The 24,917-nt window shown below is 39.8% G+C and overlaps 1 protein-coding gene across 2 annotated transcripts in view; it reads right to left on the reverse strand.

Annotated features, from left to right (window-relative positions):
* Positions 1-625: 625 nt before the first annotated feature.
* LOC149069372 (uncharacterized) overlaps positions 626-24,917 on the reverse strand; it is a 39,115-nt gene continuing 14,823 nt past the window's right edge. Inside the window, exons 1-2 of one of the 2 annotated variants that reach the window (XM_089249866.1) lie at positions 22,037-22,355; positions 626-5,110 (exon numbers count right to left, since the gene is read on the reverse strand). In XM_089249866.1, coding sequence (XP_089105992.1) covers positions 3,386-5,101 — 1,716 coding nt within the window. In that variant the 5' untranslated portion in view covers positions 5,102-5,110; positions 22,037-22,355 and the 3' untranslated portion in view covers positions 626-3,385. Of the gene's footprint in view, positions 5,111-22,036; positions 22,356-24,917 lie in introns of those variants that run through there. The other variant, XM_089249867.1, reaches the window with a different exon arrangement.

The following is a 24,917-nucleotide window of genomic DNA, read 5'->3' on the forward strand; positions in this document are numbered from 1 at the left end:
AAAAAAATTCCGTGAAAAATCACCTTCAAAAAGTAGCCAAAGATGCGGACGAATTCGCTCCGCATCCGCATCGTCTGAATAGCTCCGAATAAACCTATTGTCAAAACTTCTATGTGCGGATGCGGAGCCCGAGGTTTTGACACATGCGGACGACGTCCGGACCCGCATGAACATTTCCTAGGTGCGGAGATTTTTCGGCTCGTCTGAAAGGCGCAGTATATTCCAATTGTTAAAACTTCTTCCGGACCCGCATCCGCGTGAAAGGGCCCTAAATCAGAGGCACCCGATCAGACGGAGGATACCGAGTCCATCAGAAATGAACCAACGAAGGCAATTAGTGCAGACTTTCTTTCAAAAGGGAAGGTGTTACATATGTTATATTTATGTATGATTTGGCAATAGCGCGAGCAAATACGCGCGCGCCGTTCGATTGCTAGGCGATTCGAGTTCTGGCGGCCATGGCGGTCGGTCGTGTTTCTCCGGAGCTATTAATTGTTGGAATAAACCATATTTATGCTATTGTGTAATTCCGAATGCTCCTTCAGTCTGCCTCTTATAAATGTCTAGTGAGAGACGTTTCAATTTATTTATTTACTAGAATAATGGCTCATACGATAAACAAAGAATAAGATTTATTGGTGACATGTAATGAGCTATATTCATAATAACTATTTTATACAAACATTGTAATAAATGGGGGAGGAAATAATAGAGAAATGTTCTTTTGAAAATTCTTTACTTTCACAGCATATGCTCAAATATCAGTGGCTCATGGGTAATGCTTACATTAAAATGCAGTGCAGGAAATTAGTTCAAAGTGTGAATGATTACGCATGTATACAAAGATTGCGTCATGGAGAACGCTCGAAAGTAGGGCTTGTCCAATTCATCTGTCAATTGTTATTCGCCGTTAAAAATTGGAGTTGACTTAATCGATTCGATCTTCAACTTAATTAAGCCCTTCACTTACAAGAGACTAGCAAGAAATTCGGATGCTCTTTATTTGACGAATCGGCGATAAATATGGTAACTTTGTCCTAACCTACTCGCACGAAAGGAGAAGGAAAACAAAACATACGAAGGAGTAAAACAGTATAATATATTAAGTTGATAAGAATGGTAGGTACAAAGATTTCTTTTTACCCCCTCACCCTACCTGTTCTTTTTCACTCTTATAAGATACATCATATGTGGTAAAAGTCACTATCAGAGTATACAAAAGTCTAGAGGGGGGAAAAATATAAGGTTGCAACAAAACTTCGCGATGATCAGGAGAGAGGAAAGAAAATGGGGAACTTTTTTGAATTTATTCCACTGGCGTTTGGACGCAATATTACGTCCCTGGTCATAAAGTGATTAAAATTTGCGTTAGAAGTATAAATTTTCTTTCTTTCAACGAAACCGATTAGATGTCTTAAGTTATGTACTATATCAATATTTTTTATTAAATTCTTCAAATGGGGGAAACAAGTCGATTAAACTAGATTTGATGATTTCAGTTTCGAACTGAGTTTGACAGAAGTTTTAGACGACAACACAAAAATTTATTGTTTTTACTGTGAACAGTAGTTTTTCGTATTCTTGGAAGCATCAGTTTCTCTCCCCTCACATGTACTAGTTGCGAGAAGTTACTAGGAAAACAAGCAACAGCATAAGATCGAAAGTAGTTTCGAAATCAGTGGACTAACCTAAAAAAACAGATTTTTAAAATAATGAGATCCAAGTAGATGAATTCCAAGTTTTGGAGAAATATGTTCAGCATATTGAATTGCTTCAAACAAGGGCAGAGAGCCTTTATTCCTTAATCTATTCCTTCCTTTTGTTTTCTTTTTTGTTTACATCTTGCGAATAGGTGCATGAAATAAATGTTTTTTTAGCATCAATTAATATTGTATAGTCACGAAAAATATTTGATTAATCAGTCGATTAAAAATTTTTGATTGACCAGTTAAAATTTTAAATTGATTCTCAGCCCTACTCAAAAAGAATAAAAATTCTATCGTTGATTGTAAAATTGATGTTTCACTTCCATAAAATGATATAGCGTGGGAAAATTAAATTTTTTACACGCTTTTCTTTTCCCCAAAGAGAAATTTGAATGAAAATTCGCTGAGATCAGTAGACTCGTACCTCCCACGATCAAGCATTACAAATATTTCTGTACAAAATTGAAATATATCGAATTTTCCCAAGAATACCAAGGGTATATATGTAAGATTTTTAGTATAATAGTTATTTTAGTTAATTATTTTAAAATTCTAATTCCTATAATTTTAAGTCGTACCGTCGCAACCCGTTTTATATTTTTTTCCTGATCATTTTTTCGCATTTTACTTTTAGAATTAACGTGGAATTTTTATTAGTTTTGGACGCTCTTCGTGAAATCCCGAAACACTTCAAGTTCCGAATGATCCGAGGTGATGGAATTTTTCTAAATTACTTTTGAATATATTTTTTGCCAAGAATGGTATTTGTATCAGTTTTTCAACGAATGCGAACTATTTCAGTATTGGGACTGAGGGATCTTTCCACTTAGGTTTTCGTCAGATAAACAGGCCTATAGTAAATTTATAATGTGGAGAGAAAAATAGCAATCCTAAGGCTGGAGCCAGTACTAGATGGGGGGGGGGGGGGGACAGTGGGAGGCAACTGCTCATTGCGACAAACTGTAGGAGGTGGAAAATTTTAATAGGGAACAAAAATACCATGATAAAATCATCGAATTTTACAGTGTTGGGGTGGCAAAATCATGTTCGCCTCCACTACAAAACCCTAGTTACGGCCTTAGCTGGAGCCGCGTTAGTCTGTTTCACAAAGAAGCCATGTCTTGGTAGTTGTGCCAATTAATTAAGGGTGGAAACAGGCGGGAAATTTTAACCCCACCACTCAAATGTCGTTTTCTGTTAATTTTTTGGATAACCCGAGATGGTCTCGGTTCCGTTCACCTCGAATCATTGAGACTCTACAATACAATTGAATACACGCATCTACCTCTTTGTAGAAGAAAAGGAGCTTAGTGAAAAAGTTTTCTGGAAATACACATAAACTATGGGGGAAATTTTTTTCCTTTACCAAAAGGAAATGTAATTTCGAAATGGGTTCGAAGCCATCGCAATAATCATCCCATTAAATGTCGAATCCTCTGTGCGAAAATTCGTGCACAAAATTAACAAATTAATTAGAAGCGACAGCATGAACCACGTAGGTTTTCTCGAATCATGCCAACGAGTATTCTGTGCAAATGAGAAAGACAACAGCAGATGAAATAGGATGTCGGGAAGCTTGTCAAATGAGTTAGTAGCACATTGGAGGAGTGGAATGGATCCTCGCTGCTTTCCCGATCCAACTTCCGTCACGTTTATTGTTGATCGTCGGTGGGGCTCGATCACTTGTTCGTCTCGATGTCTCTGGAATCTGCCGCTGCGGGATTATTGCTGGACACTTTGCACGGTACGTGCCGATCTTCGTTTGTGTAATAATGCGCGATGTGACTTCTGTATACGTAGATGGTGAAAATTATGATGATGGCGATCACGATTATGATGCTTATGGCGATGTAGAGGCCCGTCTTCGAGGCGTGTTCCAGAGATCGGAATGCCCCGAACACGACGTCCCCGCAGTGCAGTTCGTCAGTTGAGACCGTGTGCATCAAGAGTCCGTACATGTCTCTTGGATGCGAGCAGTGCACGCAATCCGACTCGTCCTGGCAGCTGCCGTTGAAGAAGGACGTCGAGTTGATCCACCGCACTAGGGGCTCGATCTCGCAACTGGAGCAGTAATAAGGGTTGCCGTGCAGTTTGACCCTGGCCAGCGCTGGCGACACCGACAACTTTCGCAGCGCGATCTCGCTGATCGACGTCAACTTGTTGTGGGAGAAATCGACGATCTCCAGTTTCGGCAGGTGATCGACCAATTCGTCGGGGATCGCCTCGATCTCGTTACTCGAAAAGTTCATCATCAACAGCTCGAAGTTCTCGAGGAAGGCGTCCGGTGGCAGCTCGCGGAGATTCGCCTGCGCCGCGTGGATCACTTTCAATGACTTCAGGGGTTTGACGATGGCGACAAAATCGCCGATGTCGAGACTGTTGCCACTGATGTCCAGCACCTCGGTAGACGAAGACAGCGGTCGGAAAACGTCTTCTGCGACGTTGGATATTCGGTTATGAGAAACGTTCAAGAAATGCACGCTGGTGTTGAAGAACGCGCGAGGAGATATTTCCGTCACATTATTGTTCGATATGGTCAGCCAACGGAAAGCGTGACCGTTGAAAGCGTGGTCCGGTATACGCGATATGCGGTTGTGGTCCAGGTTCAGAAACTGCAGCGATTGCAAGTGGCGGTACTCCTCGGGGGCCACGGTGGTTATCGCGTTATCCCTGAGGTTCAACATTTCCAGATGAGGCAAACGCTGGTACAGTAGAGGGTGGACGGTCGTCAGCTTGCAGTTCGTGAGGTTAAGAATTTTCAGTTCACCGACATCCTGTAGGTTATCTGGATCGATGACGTGCAGAGCATTTCCGCTAAGATCCAGTGCCTCAAGTTTCGAGAGCGGGTAAAAGAATCTCGGCACTAGCCCTTTCAACTCGTTCCTCGCAAGGAGCAGCCGTGACAAATTCACGAGGTACCGGAAAGGTGCGGATGGAGTCGCGGATATCCTGTTGAAGCTGAGATCCAGTTCTTGCAGGTTTTTCAACCCGTTGAAGTCCGAAGCTCGTAGAAATCTGATCCGGTTGTGGCTCAAATCCAGAACTTTCAGGCGACGTCCGGGATAGAACGTGCTGTCACCGATGGCGGGGATATTGGAATGCGTAATCCTCAAGATCTCCAGGTTAAGGAATTTGACGAATATCCGCCCTATGGTTATGTTGTTCTCGCGGTTATCGAGAGGCGTGATGATGATGGCGTGAGTGCTGTGGTCAATGTCTTCGACCGGAATCTTGATTCTCCCTCCGTCGGAACAAGTGACGGTCTTGCGATTGTCTTCCAGCAGACACGAGCACGGGGATGGGCATCCGCACCGAACCGGCTCTAACAGCTGCATCGCAACAAACAAGTGCAGATAGCACAGGCTGCCGATGTAAGCGCTCACTTTGTTCGTCATGATGATGATCTGAAAGATCAAAAACACAGAAATCAAAACACAGTTCGGCTCTTGAAAAATTAAAAAAAGAAAGAAACAGACCCTACTCTTCATGTTAAACTACAGATTAGTCAGGGCTCCCAACTCGTCCTACTTTTCCTACTTTTTTACCAAATCCTATCAACAAAATTTGTGTAATTGATTTTAATTGAGCAGGGTATTATTGATATATTGCCAAATATTACAAATGTTGTAGATTGCAATTAATGATTCTGCCAAAGCATAAATTGTATCGTTTTAAAGGTTATTTGAGGGGGGTGTATGTGGCCCATTTGGTTTATTAATTTCTCATTTGCTTTGTTTGAGGGTTCAACAAGTATAGTAGTCATTAAAAACTTCTGTCCAGATGGAAAAAATAATTCTGTATTTATTACTTCAAGGTCTTCGACAGTAACTAACATTCATCATTCAAAATTATAGTCCAAATAGGTGAAAAAACAGTTTGGATTACAAAGCATTTGGATACATAGGCCTATTCTAGGTTTCGTGATTCTGATGCTACCCAATAGCATTCAGTCTTCTGTATTTTTAAAGCATGAAGAGGCATAAACAATATTTACAATGTGCTCAGCAAAGAGCTAAAAATGAAAGTGCTTCATTTGTCAAAAACGATTACACTGGCATTGAACAGTAAAATGTAAACAAATCCCTTTAAAAAAGGATGGACAACGCAGCGAAACTATCTGGTTCACCTTGCTTTATTTACATCGGATCTTGTAACTTACACATTTTGCACTGTGCTTTTGAAAGTGGTCTCGAACGTACGTCTTTTAAATTTGCTGTCGAAGAGAGTTACACACTCTGCACTTTGGAAGTCTCCAAAGAAAGGATGTAATACGTATATGTAAAGAGAAATAAAAAAGAGAGTTATCTGTGGTTGCTCGTTCGCTGTTTTGGCCAAAATTTTTTTATAACCAAGTCATTTGTCATTTTGCTTTGGCTTCAGTCAGTCGTATAGAATACTGAAATAGTGCTATGAAAAAAAAAAGTTCATTCAAAATTAATTTTTTTTTCTCGGATTTTTTTTCATTATGCTATGATTATGTTGTCTAAGGGGGGTTACCCTTCCCCGTCCTGCGTTTTCCTATTTATTTCTCATTTTTGAGTGGGAGCCCTAAATTAGTGCAAAGTACGAATGACTGGGTACCACGCGGAGGGTGTATGGACAGTTCCGCACATGGGGAATTTGGGGACGAATCCGCACTATCTATTCCCGCACTTGTGAAAACAAAGGCCCTTTTTGTCTTTCTTTTTCTGTTTTTCTTCCTGTCGCGCTTCCTTCTTTTCTTCCCTACCATGAATGGACCACAGTTATAGTGGGGGGGGGGGGCTGTATCCACACGAAATTATGCCACTGAAATTATCTTTCATGCATTCCATAATGGGTAAACCAAATCCAAAGATCAGAATGCTTATCCTGGATTTGGAAGAGGAATCTAAATACAGTGATGTCTTCAGAAGTCGAGCAGAGGTGGATTTAGTGACCAAAAAACGATGCAAAAGGTACGATAAACTGGACAAACGCATTTCAAACATTATGCTTAATTATGAGAGCACGAAAGATAAAAAATTATTACAATGTTTCATAACTTAGATTTTATTAACCGTTTCTTTTTTTCAACCGAAATATTCTTTATGCTTCTTCATTATAGCATCGAATTAATAAACGAAATATTTTGCAGGCCAATCTTCGGTTATTATTTAACCGTTATTTCTTATTTGGAGCTCTGATTTTTTCCCCCGCATCATATAAATGTGCTTTTGAAAATTTTAAAGCAAGGTTTTTTCAGACGGGAAAGTGAAAATTTTGCACTTCACACTATTTTCAATTATAATATTTAGGGCAGCTTCAATCGTAATTCCAATGAAAAATTCCAGTAATTTCAGATGCTACATAACTACACTTCAGATTCTACGCAGAAAATTATTGTGCGTCCGAAAAAGAACTTTCTTTTTTTTTTTTCTTTCAAACCGAGCACAACTCAGATCTATCACCACCTATGGTCGATTTACTACTTAGTGAGTTGTGTCGGAAGTGTAACTGTGTGCGTGTACCTAACAGTCTGAGTGCGTGTTTAGTGTTGCGTTTGATTTTTCAGTGCTGCCCTCTATATTTTGAGAAGTTAGTGTTGCGTTTGATTTTTCAGTGCTGCCCTCTATATTTTGAGAAGTTAGTGATGTGTTAAGATTGAATTACATTTTTACTGTTTGTAGGTCTGTTGCTCTCTGTGGTGAGACTTTTTAAAGGGGGAGATACGCTCGCATTCGCGCCTTGAAGTTGGGAACCACAGAAAACCAACTTCAGCTGACCACCACTGTGGCGATGGTCGGCTGAACACAAATTTTCTCATTTTTATTACTACTTAATTAGTTAGGCCTTACGATATATGGTGCATAATTTTATGTACCTTAAATCATTAAATTTTTTTCAAATTAAATCATTTTCTTTACCATGATGTCACCAGTGTAAATTTGCCCCGTGACCGGGGCAATATTACAACACACACCACTGAAAATGATGAAATATGAGGCTTACTGTGAATAAAATACAACAAATTAATCATAAAGAAACGTAGTTTATTTCAAAAGTACGTAGTACGATTGCAAACAGGAATTATGGTGAATCCTCATCTGTTTCAAGAGAGAGAATTCGCTCTCACAATTCATACAAACAAAAAATGTTGAATTCCCAGTGGTAATAGTCCTCATGTGCCCATCTCTTACATTGGGTGCATTGTACCCACTATTCACCAGGTCTTGAATTTTTGTATGGTCTTAACAGTAAATACACTCACTTTTCATCATCATGCTCTTCATCAGTCAAAAATGTTTCATTGATTTTTTTTTTTTGCGCTCAACATTTCCTACTTGCTCATTTGCTTCAACATTGCCTGCCTGCGCTGAGAGGTCGTCCTCTCGTCATGTCACAGTTCCGGAAGACGCCACACCAGCAGGTGTTGGTTCCAACTCCACAGCCTCCGCAGTCTTCGTTGTCGCCTTCAAAGTATCCGTAAGTCCTGGCTCTGCCTTCGCATCATCTGAAGGTCCAGGCTCCTCGCCCAAGCTCTTAGTAGAAACTGGTTCTGATACCAAAGTTTCTAAATGTTCTACAGACTTCCCTGATCGTGGTGCTGAGGTAACTGTCAGCGACACATCTTTTGGAACATTGACACCTTCTTTTGGGGCATTGAATTTTTTACCATAATTAGAAAGTGTCTTGAAATTGAAACCAAAAGTTGCAGCTGCCTTTCTCAGAGATTGCCCACTTCTTACATTTTCGACTGATATCTTCATCACGTCTGGGTCAATATTTTGACTTCTATTAGTTTTCCTTTTGTAATTCCGAACCATTGTTGATCTGAAGAAAAAAAAACTACAATGATTAAAAACTAACAATAGTAGGCCTACAGAATATTATTACGAAGAGGACAGGTTTATACAGACACGGCGTGTAAACTTGCCCCATCGTCATTTTTCGTTATAACTCAGCGTATGAGCTTTACTCATAAGTCAAATAATCAATTGAATAGCTTAAAATAACTGCAAAACAATCCAGAAGGATAATCCATAATAAGTTATAATTTTTTAACAGTACGAGCTCTATTAAAGCCAATAAATAAGGGTAAAAATTTACTTACCTGGTAAAAAATCAGTAAAAGTTGTCCACTTCACTGCCCGCTCTAGTGACTGACTCCAGACTGGTGTGAGTGCAAATGGCCTTCGAAGCGATTCTTCTGACCCGACTGGTGGCGTGCTCTGACAAACGGTATGTGAACTATAAGCCGTGTGTAAACGTGCCCCTGTACCTAACTTGCCCCGGTCTTCCCTACGCCGAAAACCGCTGGTATAGAGCACTGGAAAGGTAAGGAGTGATTAAAGTGTTACGTCAGAAGAGTGTTTAGCCGCCCCCCCCCCCAACACCACCAGAATTTCGTCAGCTCTGCAAACGCATATTGGGATCAGATACGTACGCATATATGCCTCTGATTGCATCGGTCTGCGAGAATATAAATAAGGACTTTAACTTATCACCGTCTGACACTGCAGTAGTGAACTTTGCTATGTAAATGCACGAGGGGAGTATTTTTCACACGATTATAGACTGAACACACTATATTTTTAGCTTGTGTTAATGGTAATGGTTTAAGCATCAATTAATGAAGTTGCCGTTGATAAATGGAGCGAATTACCGAGCATTGAACTCTCTTCTCATCATGGTTTCTCTCAGTTCCAGAGATGTTGATCAGTCAATGGCAAGAGCCGCTGTGGTGGTCGAGCGGTCATAGTGACGGACTTGCATCGCGAGGATCCGGGTTCAAACCCCACCATGGTCGCAGTAGTGGTCGGCTGAAGTTGGTTTTCTGCGGTTGCCAATTTTGAGGCACGAATGTGAGCCGATCTCCCCGTCAAAAAGTCTCGCCGCAGAGAGCAACAGGCCTACAACGCTACAATTATTCCTTCGTTAACTATACTCACTATAAGCTGAGGAAAAACTGATGGCAGCACTATACATAACAAGCATTACACAGAAACAAACTTCACTATACATATACACACATTCCAACATGTGCGAATTCGTTAGAAGTTCCGCAGAGGAATATGGACGAGGTACATGTCTGGTTTAGTAGTAGTCAATGGAAAGATGGTTGCTTAACCCTTGCAGTGGCAATCCCAAGATATCTAGGGTTCTTGAAACCCTCTTATACGTATCAGCAACCGCGATTCCAGATACCGCTGTGTTTCCTTCTCTCAATGAAATGCCTCCCTTCCAACTTGTCAGTTCTGTTCAAAGTCAAAATCTACTGAGGGGAGGGAAAGGATGTTTTTTCTGCTTTCCCTTCGAGGTTGTATACGGTTGGTTATGTGATAACAGCATAAATAACAGAGGAAACAGTAATTTTTTTTTCTTCCTTGTTTCTCTGTGTTGGGAGAAAGCATTTATCAGCTCACGCGCGCGCCGCCGCGAGATCGGGGAAAAAAATATTCTTCTTGAAAACAGGTGGAAATTTCAAGAAGGTTTTGTGATTCCCTCTGTCAGTTCTAATGCGCATCAGGAAACTTTTAAAAACCGCTTAAAGTTGCAGTTAAATACAACTGTTTGAGTAATTTCTTTCGATGTGATTAATGGAGTTATTGCGGATGTGTCTAGTCTTGACTAAACAATGATGACCAATTTTTTAGCGCAAGGTGGGCCCACAGCGACCGTGATCAAATATTTCAGAGGAATAGTCAATGAATACTCCGGACTTTTCCTTCTTTTTTAGTATCCCACCTATGCACAAATTTGTTGCGTCACTGCTTTTCAAGAAACTTGTTTTCACGAGTAGTGCTTTATTTGCTTGTCTCGCAAATCACCGCAGCTTGTTTTACCGTCCACATCATACAGGAGCATAGACAACTCGGGGCAGGGGCTACCCGCCGTTCACGAAAAACTGTATCATTAGCATGAACGGCATTGCAAAAGTAGACGATTCCCTACGATCACCATGCACATCGGCGACATAGCTCTCAAAGTGGATCTATAAGTCTGAAATGCGTGGCACGGATCTGGCTGAACTCTTAACACCGAAGAAAAGTTTTTAAAATTTCATATCAAACATGGAGTTCGCTATGTATACAGAGTGCATTGGAAAATCCTTTTATCCTGGAATAACTCGCGAACCGTTGATCCTAGAAGCGTACTTCCAATTGAAAAAAAAGAAAAAGTGAAAATGTGGAGAAACCTCGGATACACACGTCATATTGCAAAAGGCTGTATGATTATTAAAAGAAAAAAAAAAACTTTTGAAACGACAACCCTGTCCACAATCAGAAAATTATCTTCTCGGAGCCCAACAAAAAAACAAAATCCATGTTTTCAAGTGCAATTCGCTGAAATATTTGAATTCGACAGTCGCTGAAAATGTGAGAAAGAACAGCATATTATAAACTGAAGAGCTAAAAAAACTGGTACTGGCATGCGTATGCAAATAAAGGGATATGGAACCAATCAGAGTACGGCGCTGCGGTCGGCAACGCCTATATAACACAACAAGTGTCTAGCATAGTTGTTAGATCGGTTACTGCTGCTACAATGGCAGGTTATCGAGATTTAAGTGAGTTTGAACGTGGTGTTATAGTCGGCGCACGAGAGATGGGACATAGCATCTCCGAGGTAGCGATGAAATTTGGATTTTCACGTACGACCATTTCACGAGTGTACCGTGAATATCGGGAATCCGGTAAAAAATTAAATCTACGACATCGCTGCGGCCGGAAAAAGATCATGACGACGACTGACGAGAATCATTAAACGTGACAGACGTGCAGCCCTTCCGCAAATTGCTGCAGATTTCAATGCTGGGCCATTCAACGAAACATCATCGATATGGGCTTTCGGAGCCGAAGGCCCACTCGTGTACCCTTGATGACTGCACGACACAAAGCTTTAGGCCTCGCCTGGACCCGACAGCACCGACATTGGACTGTTGAGGACTGGAAACACGTTGCCTCGTCTAACGAGTCTCGGTTCCAATTGCTTCGAGCTGATGGACGTGTACGGGTATGGAGACAACCTCATGAATCCATGGACCCTACATGTCAACAGGGGACTGTTCAAGCTGGTGGAGGCAGGCTCTGTAATGGTATGGGGCGTGTGCAGTTGGCGTGATATGGGACCCCTGATACGTCTAGATACGACTCTGACAGGTGACAGGTACGTAAGCATCCTGTCTGATCACCTGCACCCATTCATGTCCATTGTGCATTCCGACGGACTTGGACAATTTCAGCAGGACAATGCGACACCCCACACGTCCAGAATTGCTACAAAGTGGCCCCAGGAACACTCTTCTGACTTTAGACACTTCCGCTGGCCACCTAAATCCCCAGACATGAACATTATTGAACATATTTGGGATGCCTTGCAACGTGCTGTTCAGAAGAGATCTCCACCCCCTCTTACTCCTACGGATTTATGGACAGCCCTGCAGGATTCATGGTGTCAATTATCTCCAGCACTACTTCAGACATTAGTCGAGTCCATGCCACGTCGTGTTGCGGCACTTCTACGGGCTCGCGGGCCCCTACACGATATTAGGCAGGTGTATCAGTTTTTTTGGCTCTTCAGTGTATATGAAGCGTAGAATGTGCTTGCCCGTTATTTTATGCGTAAATGACAGAACGAACTGCATAAAATAACGGACAAGTTCATTTTATGCTTCGCGTGCAGTTCTTTCCCTCATTTTCGAATTCAAATATCTCAGCGAATATTGCAGCTAACATGGATTTTTTGGCGGGGGGGGGGGTGTGAGAGCCTTTTCAGACGATGCGGAAGGCGCCGTCAACTTGGAATTGTTCATGGGGGGTTCTGGATGGCGTCCGCATGTGTCAAAACTTAGGCCTCTTTCACACGGACCGGATGCGGGTCCGTATCCGCATACCCTTTCACACGAGCACCAAAGATCCGGGCGTTTCACCCGCATCTTTAGACTGATTTTGTTTTCACTCAGTGAACGCCGTACGTAGAGTAGCGCGTTGTTTAATAAAAGTATTTAATTTTTTTAAAGTTTTATTCACGTTTTTCTCTGCGAGTCACTCAGTTCAGTGCGCTCTCAGTTTGAAATTCGGATGCGGATGCGGACGCGGGTCCGCATACCCTTTCAAACGAGCACTGAAGATGCGGGTGTTTCGCCCGCATCTTTAGGTTGAAATTCGTGCATAAAAACTATTTTTTCGCAATTTTTGTAATTATTTTTCTCCTTCACCCCTGATTCAGTGCCCATAGGCAGCCTAGAGCCATTCTTTGGTGGTTTAATCTAGAGCCCACAGAATATGGGTATAAAGATGCCTTCGGTTCGATCCTCACAAGTAGTCGACGGGAGAAAATATTTAAATATATTTTCAAAAGATTTAGGGAGAAACTTTTTGGAAAATATGAAAGAACAATTCCGAAAACACATCGAATGATGTTCCAAAAAAAAAACATTCAAGAGATATCAGACTTTGCAAAGTAGAAAAAAGGGGAGGGGTGGAAACTTTCAAAATGTCTGTGCGTAGAAATATTCACATTACAATCCTGTCTTAAGCCCGGATTACACTATAAAAATTTTATATTTTAAAAATGCAACCAATAAACTGATCGGTTGGATTTGCTCGAATAAATTTATTGGTTGTTTTTTTTTTTCGAGTTTTATAAAATAACTTTCATAAACCTTTTAGAGTGAAATCCCATCCTTAGATTAGTCACTTCTGAAATATAAAATTTCACTTTTTTTCAGTTTATTCACTCAGGGCCGAATTATGACGTTTGAAGTCCCTAGCGCTTGAATAGTTTTGGTGTTTCCCCTCGAATACCTACAAGTATATTTTACTCAATATTTAGTCTATAAACTTAAAAAAATGAAATTTTATATTTCAGAAGTGACTAATCTAAGGATGGGATTTCACTCCAAAAGGTTTATGAAAGTTATTTTATAAAACTTGAAAAAAAGCAACTAATAAATTTCAATATATTAGTTGCTTTTTTAAAAGAATTATTATAAAATTTTTATAGTGTAATCCATACTTGAGGCCGGGATTATACTATAAGGTTTTGTAAAAGATCTTTTATAAAAGTTGAAAAATTCAACCAATGGGCGCATCGGTTGCATTCAAGCAAATGCAACCGGTGATCTTAATGGTTGAATTTTTCACGTTTTATCAAAGAGCTGTTACAAAACTTTTATAGTGTAATCCCGGCCTAAGACAGAATTGTGATGTGAATATTTCTAAGCACAGACATTTTGAAAGTCCCAACCCCTCCCTTTTTTACTACTTGCAAATTCTTTGATATTTGCTGAATTTTTTTTTTTTGGAACATCGAATGTTTTGGATGTTTTTGGATTGGATTTTTCGAACATTGGATGTGTTTTTGGAATTTTCTTTCATATTTTTCCGAAAAGACAGATTTTTTTTCAAAATTTTTTGAAAATATTTGAAGACATTTTCTCCCATTGACTACTTGTGAGGATCGGAATGAAGATATCTTTATACCCATATTCTATGGGGCTCTAGATTAAATTACCAAAGAATGCCTCTAGGCTGCCTATGGGCACTGAATTAGGGGTGAAGGAGAAAAATAATTACAAAAATTGCGAAAAAACAGTTTTTATGCACGAATTTCGAACTAAAGATGCGGGCGATTCGTCCGCATCTTCAGCGCTCGTTTGAAAGGGTATGCGGACCCGCGTCCGCATCCGCTCCGTGTGAAAGGGGCCTAACCTAATGTACAAAACCTGTATGTGCGGATGCGGAGTCCGCATTTGGGTTTTGACACATGCGGACGCCACCCGGACCCGCACGAACACTTCCAAGTTGCGGGCGCATTCCGCATCGTCTGAAAGGCTCCGCGTGTACCAATAGTTAAAACTTCTTCCGGACCCGCGTCCGCTCCGTGAGAAAGGGAGGGCTCTTTCACACGGGTCGAACTCGCCCGCATCTTTCGCTACTTTTAAAGATGGTTTTGCACGGATTTTTTTAAATTATTTTCCATGAATACCCTTAAAAACACCATATGAAGGTCCCTGTTCATGAATAGGATGTACCCACATACGTCTATCCACCCGTTTCCTTCTGAGATGAAGGAGATATAGTAACCTTAAAACTGCCAACGTGTTACATACTTTAACACGAGGATTTTTTATTAAAATTATTTTAAAAAATTTTTACGGCACAAAATATGTGTAAATTTTGGTGATTTTTGAAAAAGTTGCATGTCGTTAAAATTCAATAAAAAAAACCATCAATTAAAATCTTAAAAGCTCGTGTTAAAGTACCGTAAACTGGAGTGACTTCGTGCTACCCTTATGCTTTGCCTAGGCCCTAGACTGCTGGGGATTTTACTAAAGATAGTCTCACATCTCAGCTTTCGATTTCTGGTTAAAAAAAATATTATGACGGCAAGGAGAAAGGACAGCGAATTTTTTTCGCTAATCACTCGCCAGTCATTCCAGTTGTTAACTTTACTTGGAACTATTATTTCTGCCAAAAATTAGGTCATTTTTGAATTTATAAATAAATTTCTGAAACCTAAAAAATCAGTTTATTGACATTTTTAAGTAAAGAAAGCAATTATTTTTACTTTTTTTTCCCCCTGAGACATTAACAAAAATAAAGAAGACTTAAAACTCGAAAATATAAGGCTCTTCTTCAAAAATAACACACTATAAATATAACATTCATTTCTTCGATTCCACTACAAAGTTGTTGTCTCTGCCAATAGATCAACGTTTCCTGATTTTCATTATGATTTGGCGCCTCGGATACCAAATTTCGTCAGCTGGGTCAGGCCATGAGTAAAATTTGTCAACTTTCTTCATGGCCATTACACACACCTCCCCAATATGATCAAAAATGGTGAGCACATGTTTGTTTCTTATCGCACTAACAGCCTCATCAAGTGTTCACAGGCGGAGATAGACTTGGAAGTCTGGGGGGGGGGGCACGATGATGATGATGTCAATTCATATATAATAATAAATAATAACGTGATCAGCACGTATTCCCAAGAGATCGTTACGATCTGTCCAGGGAATTTGTTAGTGTTAGTAGACATCCATGCCCGACCCGGGATTCGAACCCAGACCTACACAGTCAGAAGCTAGTTCCCTAACCACTGGACTGCCAGGCGGCAATATATATTTATACATTAGATCATTCGACTCCACCTTTGACGGTGGATCTCCGCCCATGCAAGTGTTTCATTTGAGTAACTGCAATAGAGTCGACTACTCAGCTTCCACACATACTTGAGAACCATTACTGGGACAATAACAAACTAGTGAAAAGAGGGCAAAAACCCTGAAAAAACAGATGGTACAAAGTCACCACCTGAATTCCCATTTTTTTGTTTATGCGTCACTAAAAAATTATCTGGACAACAGCTGACAGTAGATGATGCAATAAATGCTGTCGGTGAGTCACCTACAGCTCCTGAATCTGCATGAAAAGTTTTGAAACCGATAGTTCATCCGTACGCTTCCAGGAAGCGCTTGCGTCATAGGCGGTATCTGGAAGGGGGGGGGGGCACGATGATGATGTCAGCTCATATATACATGTATACATTAGACCAGTCGACTCCACCTTTGACGCTGGGGTGCAATGCCCCCCCCCCCCGTATCTCCACCCATGGCTTGCGTCCTAAAATCCGTGAATGGCACGTAGTCGGAAGTCACCCCAACCCAGTTTACCGTATGTAACACCATAATGCTGAGAGACGCACAGAGTCTCAAAACATTTGAATGAGTGATGTTTGAAAAAATTTTCCTTATCTAAAAAAAAAACTTAGTTTTGAGAAAAACGCATTTTAGTGGAAAACATTAGCATGTGTAATGTCTGCCAGAAATTTATGTTAAAATATTTAAAGACTATTTTAAGACAAAAGGAAGGTAGAACCTTCCTTTTGTCCAAACTTCACAATTTTTATCCTAAATAATAAAATATAACTTAAAAAAAATTAAATACTAAATACAAAAAAAACAACGCGCTATTCACATACAGCGTTCACTGGGTGAAAACACAATGAGCCTAAAGATGCGGGCGAAATGCGCTCGTATGAAAAGGCACGCGGATCCGGACCCGCATCCACGTGAATGAAGGCCCCTTTCACACGGAGCGGATGCGGATGCGGACGCGGGTCCGCATACCCTTTCAAACGAGCGCTGAAGATGCGGACGAATCGCCCGCATCTTTAGTTCGTAATTCGTGCATAAAAACTGTTTTTTCGCAATTTTTGTAATTATTTTTCTCCTTCACCCCTGATTCAGTGCCCATAGGCGGCCTAGAGGCATTCTTTGGTGGTTTTTATCATTGAGCCTAAAGATGCCTCCATTCCGATCCTCACAAGTAGTCGATGGGAGAAAATATCTTAAAATATTTTCAAAAAATTTTGAAAAAAAATCTGTCTTTCGGAAAAATATGAAAGAAAATTCCAAAAACACATCCAATGTTCGAAAAATCCAAAAACACATCCAATGTTCGAAAAATCCAAAAACACATCCAATGTTCGAAAAATCCAATCCAAAAACATCCAAAACATTCGATGTTCCAAAAAAAAAAAAAAAAATTCAGCAAATATCAAAGAATTTGCAAGTATAAAAAAAGGGAGGGGTTGGGACTTTCAAAATGTCTGTGCTTAGAAATATTCACATCACAATTCTGTCTCAGGCCGGGATTACACTATAAAAGTTTTGTAAAAGCTCTTTGATAAAACGTGAAAAATTCAACCATTAAGATCACCGGTGGCATTTGCTTGAATGCAACCGATGCGCCTATTGGTTGAATTTTTCAACTTTTATAAAAGATCTTTTACAAAACGTTATAGTATAATCCCGGCCTCAAGTACGGATTACACTATAAAAATTTTATAATAATTCTTTTAAAAAAGCAACTAATAAATTTATCGGTTGCGCTTGCAATTTACAGGGGTCAGCACGGATCATGGCCTCAAAATTAGTGAAAATAGTGACCAAAATGTTTGAAAAAGTGACCAAATAGTGACCGAAATGTTTAAAAGTGACCAAATAGTGACCAAAATATTTTTAGAGAGAGAGAGACCAAATGGACAATGAATTTTTATTACCAAATTGAATGAATTGAAATTGAATTTAGTTTTAACTTTGCATTTCAATAGAACTCATTGAACGGAACCAATTGAATCAAACTATCGGCCGATAGTTTAAATAAGGCGTACAGTGGAATATATATATAAAACACGCTCTTAGAAAGAATCGTTTCACGGTAAGCAGGAACAAAAAATTTTTGGCGTCCTTTAAGAAATTCTGGACATACGAATCAAAATTAGCTATTTGGCGCAGAAAAATACGAAAACACTATAGGAGCAGGATGGCGCAAGATGTTAATTTTGGCCCAGTGTTCCTACCCCTGAAAACAGTATAATTTTGGCCTCCCCCCGTAATTTTTAACAAAAAAAGAGACTCAGCGGCCTTCCCCGGTAAATTTCCCATGAACCTTGTAAGCACCAACGTGGCGACTTTTTTACGCGCCAAGGAATCGCCGTTTTGCGGTAGTCAATTCAAGATGGCTGACAAAGGGCACATAAAAAATTACAAAAAAATATACAATTTATAATATGAATTAACCTAATATGCGAAAATCGATAAGAATATATCGGGAAATACGGAAAATTAGGATGAAATGAACAGAAAAATCCAATCAACAACATACGGGGTTTATAAATGCGGTTGATAGAGTTTATGGATGCTGCTGTCAGGGCTACCTATTTTAGCGCGAAAACAAGTCGCCACGTTAGCGCTGACTCCTCCCGTAACTTTCAACGAACAAAAATAGTGAATTCGCCTCCATCCGGGACACCCGAATTACCATGGCCGTAATACAATTGTTTTTTCTGGAGGAGAAACGTAATTTTACTGCCCCTTGACTGTCAAATTCGATAATTTTGCAAAGGAATTTTTATTGCCTTTTCTTAAATATACCATTCCATCAAAAACGCCGTCCAAGGCATTTTGATGCCCCCCCCCGCCCCCCGCTTTTGGATCTAATCACGGTAAGTAGCAATCCGGGTCGCAAGTACGAACGAAAATTTACTATCGCTCGGGGCCGGTATCCACCCTTTTTAACAGAAAATGAGTAAACTTGGCACCTTTCATCGTTCAACACCCGTGGAACCAGACCCCCGCCCTCTCCTATTGCGGTCATAACAGACTCGAGACAAACGTTTAAATAACTTCCGAGGTCTAAAAATAAGATTTTTTTACACATCAAGAATGGCGCGCAAGATGTCGATATTTGTTGGGGGGCAGAGCGTACCGACTGAGCTGAAGAAAAACAATGATCAGAAGTTCATTTTGAACTCTTTTTCCATAAAAGTTGCAAAAACAAAAAACAAGATCATTTTCGTTCATCAAAAATACGGCCAGCAATCAAAAGGGAGAAACAAATCGAATCCCGACATACATCCATGCGGAAAAAACAGGCATCTCACCTATAGAGAAAAAACCAGTCTATATATCCGTGCTCCCGTGAGGGTACGCCGCCGCCGATTTGCATACAGCGTCGGAACAACCGGTTCCCGCACGTGCATGGAGAGAAAAAAAAAGGAAAACAATCCAACAATATTAAGTCAACAATCAGTATCGTGAAGATGCTCTAAATTAAGTTACGGCCCGGGCATAAAAAAAATTAATATTAGGCCCTTTAAATTAGGAAAACATTTAAAGTAGGGGCCAAAGGCGCACTCGGTGTGCCCATCGTTAAATCCGCCTCTAGTTACGGCTCGCATGCACGTTAACTGAGTTTTTATCAGCCTGATGACAAATTTTCATCTGATTTGGAAACCCTTGTGTTAAACTAAATGTTGAACTGCAGGATTCTGTGATCTTTTCATAAATAGTTCTCCTTTCGATCAAATTTGGGGGTACGGTTTCTTGCTGAGATTTAAATCCAGTTAGAAAAATAGTACGAATTTTATTTGTCGATAGATCGCGATTTTCAATCGGATGATTTTTTTTTTTATTGTAAGTAAATTCAAAATACATGCGAGCTTCTTTAACCTTGGCCAGCTACAAGAGTATTCTCCAAAGCGTATTAATACGCTTAATACGTATTAATAATACGCGTCTTTAATACGCGCTTTGGTATTCTCCCGCTGCGCGTAAGTTAGCTTCTGCACGGGCTCTCTAATCGTAATTTCAAATAACATTTAAAAAAATTAACAAAAGTAACGATAGAACAAACAACAAATGTAACTTTCTCGATGCTCCAAGAAAGGAATTCGGCCCTTAGGACTAAAATTTTTTAAAACAAATAAAATAAAGGATCAATTTTAAAATAAGATGAAAATGAAAGAACGAGTGAGCACGCGTGGGGAAATAAGAAAGAATGGTAGTAGGGGGGGGGATTCTTTGTTGTAAGTACGCCTTTTATGCTAGTTTTTTTTCCGACCGGCTTTTCCATAAAATGACGATTCTTTAACCAAGGCGCTTTCTTTTTCCAAGCGCCTTGAAATCAAGTTATGCTGACGTCACACGGTATGCTCCCGGGAAGATAAGATGCCTTCGATCGTAGTTCAATGAAGGGAGGGAGAAAATTAGCGATATTGAACAGGTAAAGTTCCTCCTTGAAGAAAAGAAAAACACTGACAGCAGAAAAGCGCGCGAGACCGAGGTTTTTTTGCTAAAAAAGTGGAAAAAGTGACCTGGGCCTGAAAATACGTAATAAAAGTGACCAGTTTCTAAAAAAGTGACTTTTAGTGAAAAAAGTGACCCGTGCCGAGCCCTGAATTTATCAGTTGTTTTTTTCAAGTTTTATAAAATAACTTTCATAAACCTTTTAGAGTGAAATCCCATCCTTAGATTAGTCACTTCTGAAATATAAAATTTCTTTTTTTCAAGTTTACAGACTAAATATTGAGTAAAATATACTTGTAGGTATCGAGGGAACCACCAAAAATATTCAAGTGCTAGGGTCTTCAAACGGCCCGGAGTGAACACCGTACGTGGATAACGTTGTTTAATAAAAGTATTTTTTTTAGAGTTTAAAAAAATTAACAGATTAAAAATTTAAAAAAATAACAAATATTTAAAATAATATTTCAGATATTTATATTTTTTAAATAATTTTAAAAATCTAAAAAGAAAAAATTAAATTTTTAAATTAAATTTAAAAGTTATTAAAGTATGTAGTCAATTAAATATTCGTAATGAACAGAACGGCTTATAGTTTTGGTCCCGTCAGTGGCCGTTGTTGGCATGTTTTATTGCATAAAATTGTGAAATATGGACAAAAGGCAGTTGAAGTTGCTATATCTCAATCTCAGAAGGAAACGGAGGGATAGACGTATGTAGGTACATTATGTTAATGAGCAGGGACCATCATATGGTGTTTTTAAGGGTATTTATGGCAAATAATTAAAAAAATTCCGTGAAAAATCACCTTCAAAAAGTAGCCAAAGATGCGGACGAATTCGCTCCGCATCCGCATCGTCTGAACAGCCCCGAATAAACCTATTGTCAAAACTTCTATGTGCGGATGCGGAGCCCGCACTTAGGTTTTGACACATGCGGACGACGTCCGGACCCGCATGAACATTTCCTAGGTGCGGAGATTTTTCGGCTCGTCTGAAAGGCGCAGTATATTCCAATTGTTAAAACTTTTTCCGGACCCGCATCCGCATCCGCTCCGTGTGAAAGGGCCCTAAGATCAACGGTTCGCTAGTTATTCCAGGATAGAGGGTCTTTCCTAAGCACCATGTATGTATGTTACTGCCAAAGCCCGAAGTTCGGCCAATTCGCGACGAGTCTGGCCACTTCGCGAATTGGCCGAAGTCCAAATTGCAGAAATCATTCGGACTTTGGCCGGTCATTTAGCGAAGTGGCCTGAGATCGCTGGCCAAAGTTCGATGTGCTGATGCAAAAAGGAGCCAAATCAATTTTTTTTTGTCGCCAACGTGTGATACATGTCTAAGTCTATATACGCGTATAGCAGCCGTATTGGATGAGCTCCACATGAGACGAGAGAAAAAAAAGTGAAATTGAGAGCAAAAATAAACATACATTTTTATGTCAAATTTTGCAGCGAAAAAAATGATCGTGATTGTGGTTTGATAGGTTGCCACAACTAACGCGGACATAATTATCACGAAAAAATACGCCAACCTGACGAGGATCCGAAATCATGTCTTTTGCTACCGGACTTCAGTCAGGGATCACCGGCTACTTCGAGAGCTGGCCGGCCCCGTTGCGAATTGGCCAATTTTGTTCTTTGGCAGTAACATATATATTCTGTGTGTACTAATTCTTTATCGGCTCACTTTATACGGTACATATAAAAATATCACAAATGTTTTGACTTCAAACTATTAAATGATTATTTTTCAGTACATTCACGAATCGCTCTTACCTGTCATAAAAAACACCTGTCATGTTCCACATAGGAGCAATAAAAGTGTCTCTTTTAGGGAAGAGGAAATTCCGAACCCCACAGCAATAAAGTCTATCTATCGGTCGCGCTCACGCGTGGAATTTCGAACGGACACTACGGAGGAAACAAACATTCCGTCGAAGCGACTGCTTCTTCTCGTCCTTCACCCTCCGCGTTTAATTCAAAGGATGGCAGCTATCGAAGGACCATCATGGTCTTGTGGTTTTGTACGTGGATGAGTAAGAGAAACATTGGCGGTGGAAAAAACAGAAGTGCGATAATTAAAAGGACGCCAATATACTCATCAGAGACGTTTGCCAAAGAAGAAGACAATGAAGAATTGTGGCGTTTTCGAAACGCTCCGGTGAATCTTTTTGCGTGATCAAGACACGATGAAATTCTTGGCTGTTATAACATTCAATTCATTCATTTATTCGATGAGAACAGACAAGGGAGGGAGGCTTATCCAAAAAAAGTAATAATAATAACAATGGTCGTCACGTCTATTGTGCGCCTGGGAGACTCCTTTCGCATTAAAAAATCGAATTAGTCCCTTTACGGTCACGGACGAAATATTTCGCCCAAAAGTCGGTGGAATAAATTCAATCCAGTTCTCTGTGTTTTCTTTCCTCACCATCGCGAAGCTCTATTCTATTGTAACCCTATGAACCGAAGTTGTTGTTTTTTTCCCTTCCCCGTTTTCTCTGTACTCTTGCTAGTGAGTTTATTCCCCATATAAATGTATCTCTTTTTACTATACATTATAACAGTGATTCCAAGCCTTCCCCCCCCCCCCACCCCGGGATAATATGTTTTTTAGCTGTTCGAAAATTCAGGTGGTTTTTTTTTTCCGTAATTGATTACATTAATAATTTTAGTTTCATTTTTTTTAGAAAATTAATAAAAAAAAAGAAACTAAAAAAACTTTTTTTGAGGTTTAGGAAAAGATATTCATTGAATAGTTAGCACTTCACTTATTGGTTCCAGCAGCGACAACTATAAATTAATGTTTCTTTGCCACTTGACTAAATTTTTCGACGTTTCTCTTGAGTCACGTTCACGACAGTATCGAATCTAAGCACCACATGCTAATAACACAAGGTACCAATGTAAACAAACCGCGAAATAACTCAGGTAAGTAATGGTATTTTTTTCTCAACCGAATTGGAAAACAAGTACAATATCGCTAATCGAAAAAAAGACAACGCAAAATTCGTATGACACATTTCTGCGAGCAGAAGTCATGCTGCTAGAAAGCGTCCAAATATTGGTACGATTCATATTTTTTTAGGAATTGAAAAATTCGATTTTTATCGTCATTTTAATTTTTTTGAGCAATCAGTCAACATGTTGTCATTTTTTCCCCATCTCGCACCCCCGGTTGGGAGCCATTGCATTATAAGAACGAAAAGAGAACGCGTATGATGAGGATAAAAGAGGAATCTCTGTCCTCTTTTTCTCTCTCTCTTATCTACTATACTGTGTTCTTCCCAGGGCTATATAGTAAGGGCTGTTTCATCTCTCTGACGTTGATTCAGTGGGCGTGGTCTCGGAGGTGCTGTGTGACGTCACGGCTATGCTACTTTTTATGGCAAACGAAATCACCATGCAGTTGAGAGATTTTTTGTTTATGGTGATGTTTTTGTCAGAGGCGAACTTAATGGCGGGTGCACTAACCCTGAACCCCGACTTCTAAAGGGCCTCGAAAAAACCCTAACTTTACACGCCTCAGCCGATCTTAATCCACTTCTGGTTTCAGTGTCAAAAGTATGCGCATGTAGTATTTTCATAATCTTTTTATCTATAAACCAAGAAATTGATTGAATTCAAGCAATAGTCGGTGTAGTATTGCTTGAATGATGTAGTTATACTGTCTTTTGATATCCAGCATTCATAAATAATAACTTCAAACATTATACATTACATTCAAAAACATTTTACAGTCGCTTCTCACAGGGTGACGGATGCGTTTGGAACTTATGGGTGCTCGTCTTGATCTTTACGTATAGGAGGAAATTTAGATTTCTGAATCAATTTAGTTAGGTGCTCACAGACGTATACTATAAATTACCACAGCACGCTCGTCTCCTACGCCACTGGCTTTTCTTTTTTATGCTGCATAACAAAGTTAACATTTCTTAAAGGTACACCTAATTTAAATGAAAACAAAAAGGTAATAAGAAATTATTAGAAAGTTCGGAAGATAACTGAAATTATCTGTCTCGACGTGTCTTTCAATCAACCCAATAACAATTAACTAACGTACGAGATTCAAGATCCGAGAAAATATATTGTTAGTGGAAGTTACCTCATAAGCAAATGCGAAATTCCTTCTTTTAAATGTTTAAAATGGTTGAACGAAGCACGCCAATGAATATGCAAATATTAATAACAATAATCGAAAAGATAATTTTGGAAATAATTCACTATAATGGGCACAGTACAGCGATTATGCAAACCACCAAGCAATGTAGCTTGATGCTTGCTAACCACTTTAGCAAGGTAGCGAAGCCGAAGCACTCGGTACTGAAGGGGAATGCCGTCAAGTGTACCGTCAGCTGGTACCGACTCCAGCGCCTCATGAGACAACCCTTGATATATGGTCCTGGTTCTCCCCTCTTCTATCTATTTATTTTCTTTCGCCCTTCTTTTTTTCTAAAGCGTGCAAAAAAGGTTACTAATTTTATCGCCGATGCGTCAAATATATCCAAAATTTTTGCCAAAATCCTGCACTTGAAGGGGTTAAACAGCTGATTTCGAATCGCTATCGAACTTTTTCCCGCCTCTATCTGAGAAACATATCTAGCCAAGTACTACAGGCATCTTGGGTGTCATAAGACACAACACTCGCTTACAATAC

This window comes from Pholcus phalangioides, unplaced genomic scaffold (assembly GCF_987345545.1).
Source record: "Pholcus phalangioides strain wild (caught in Gottingen) unplaced genomic scaffold, Ppha-v1.0 ptg000022l_1, whole genome shotgun sequence".
Lineage (NCBI taxonomy): Eukaryota > Metazoa > Arthropoda > Arachnida > Araneae > Pholcidae > Pholcus > Pholcus phalangioides.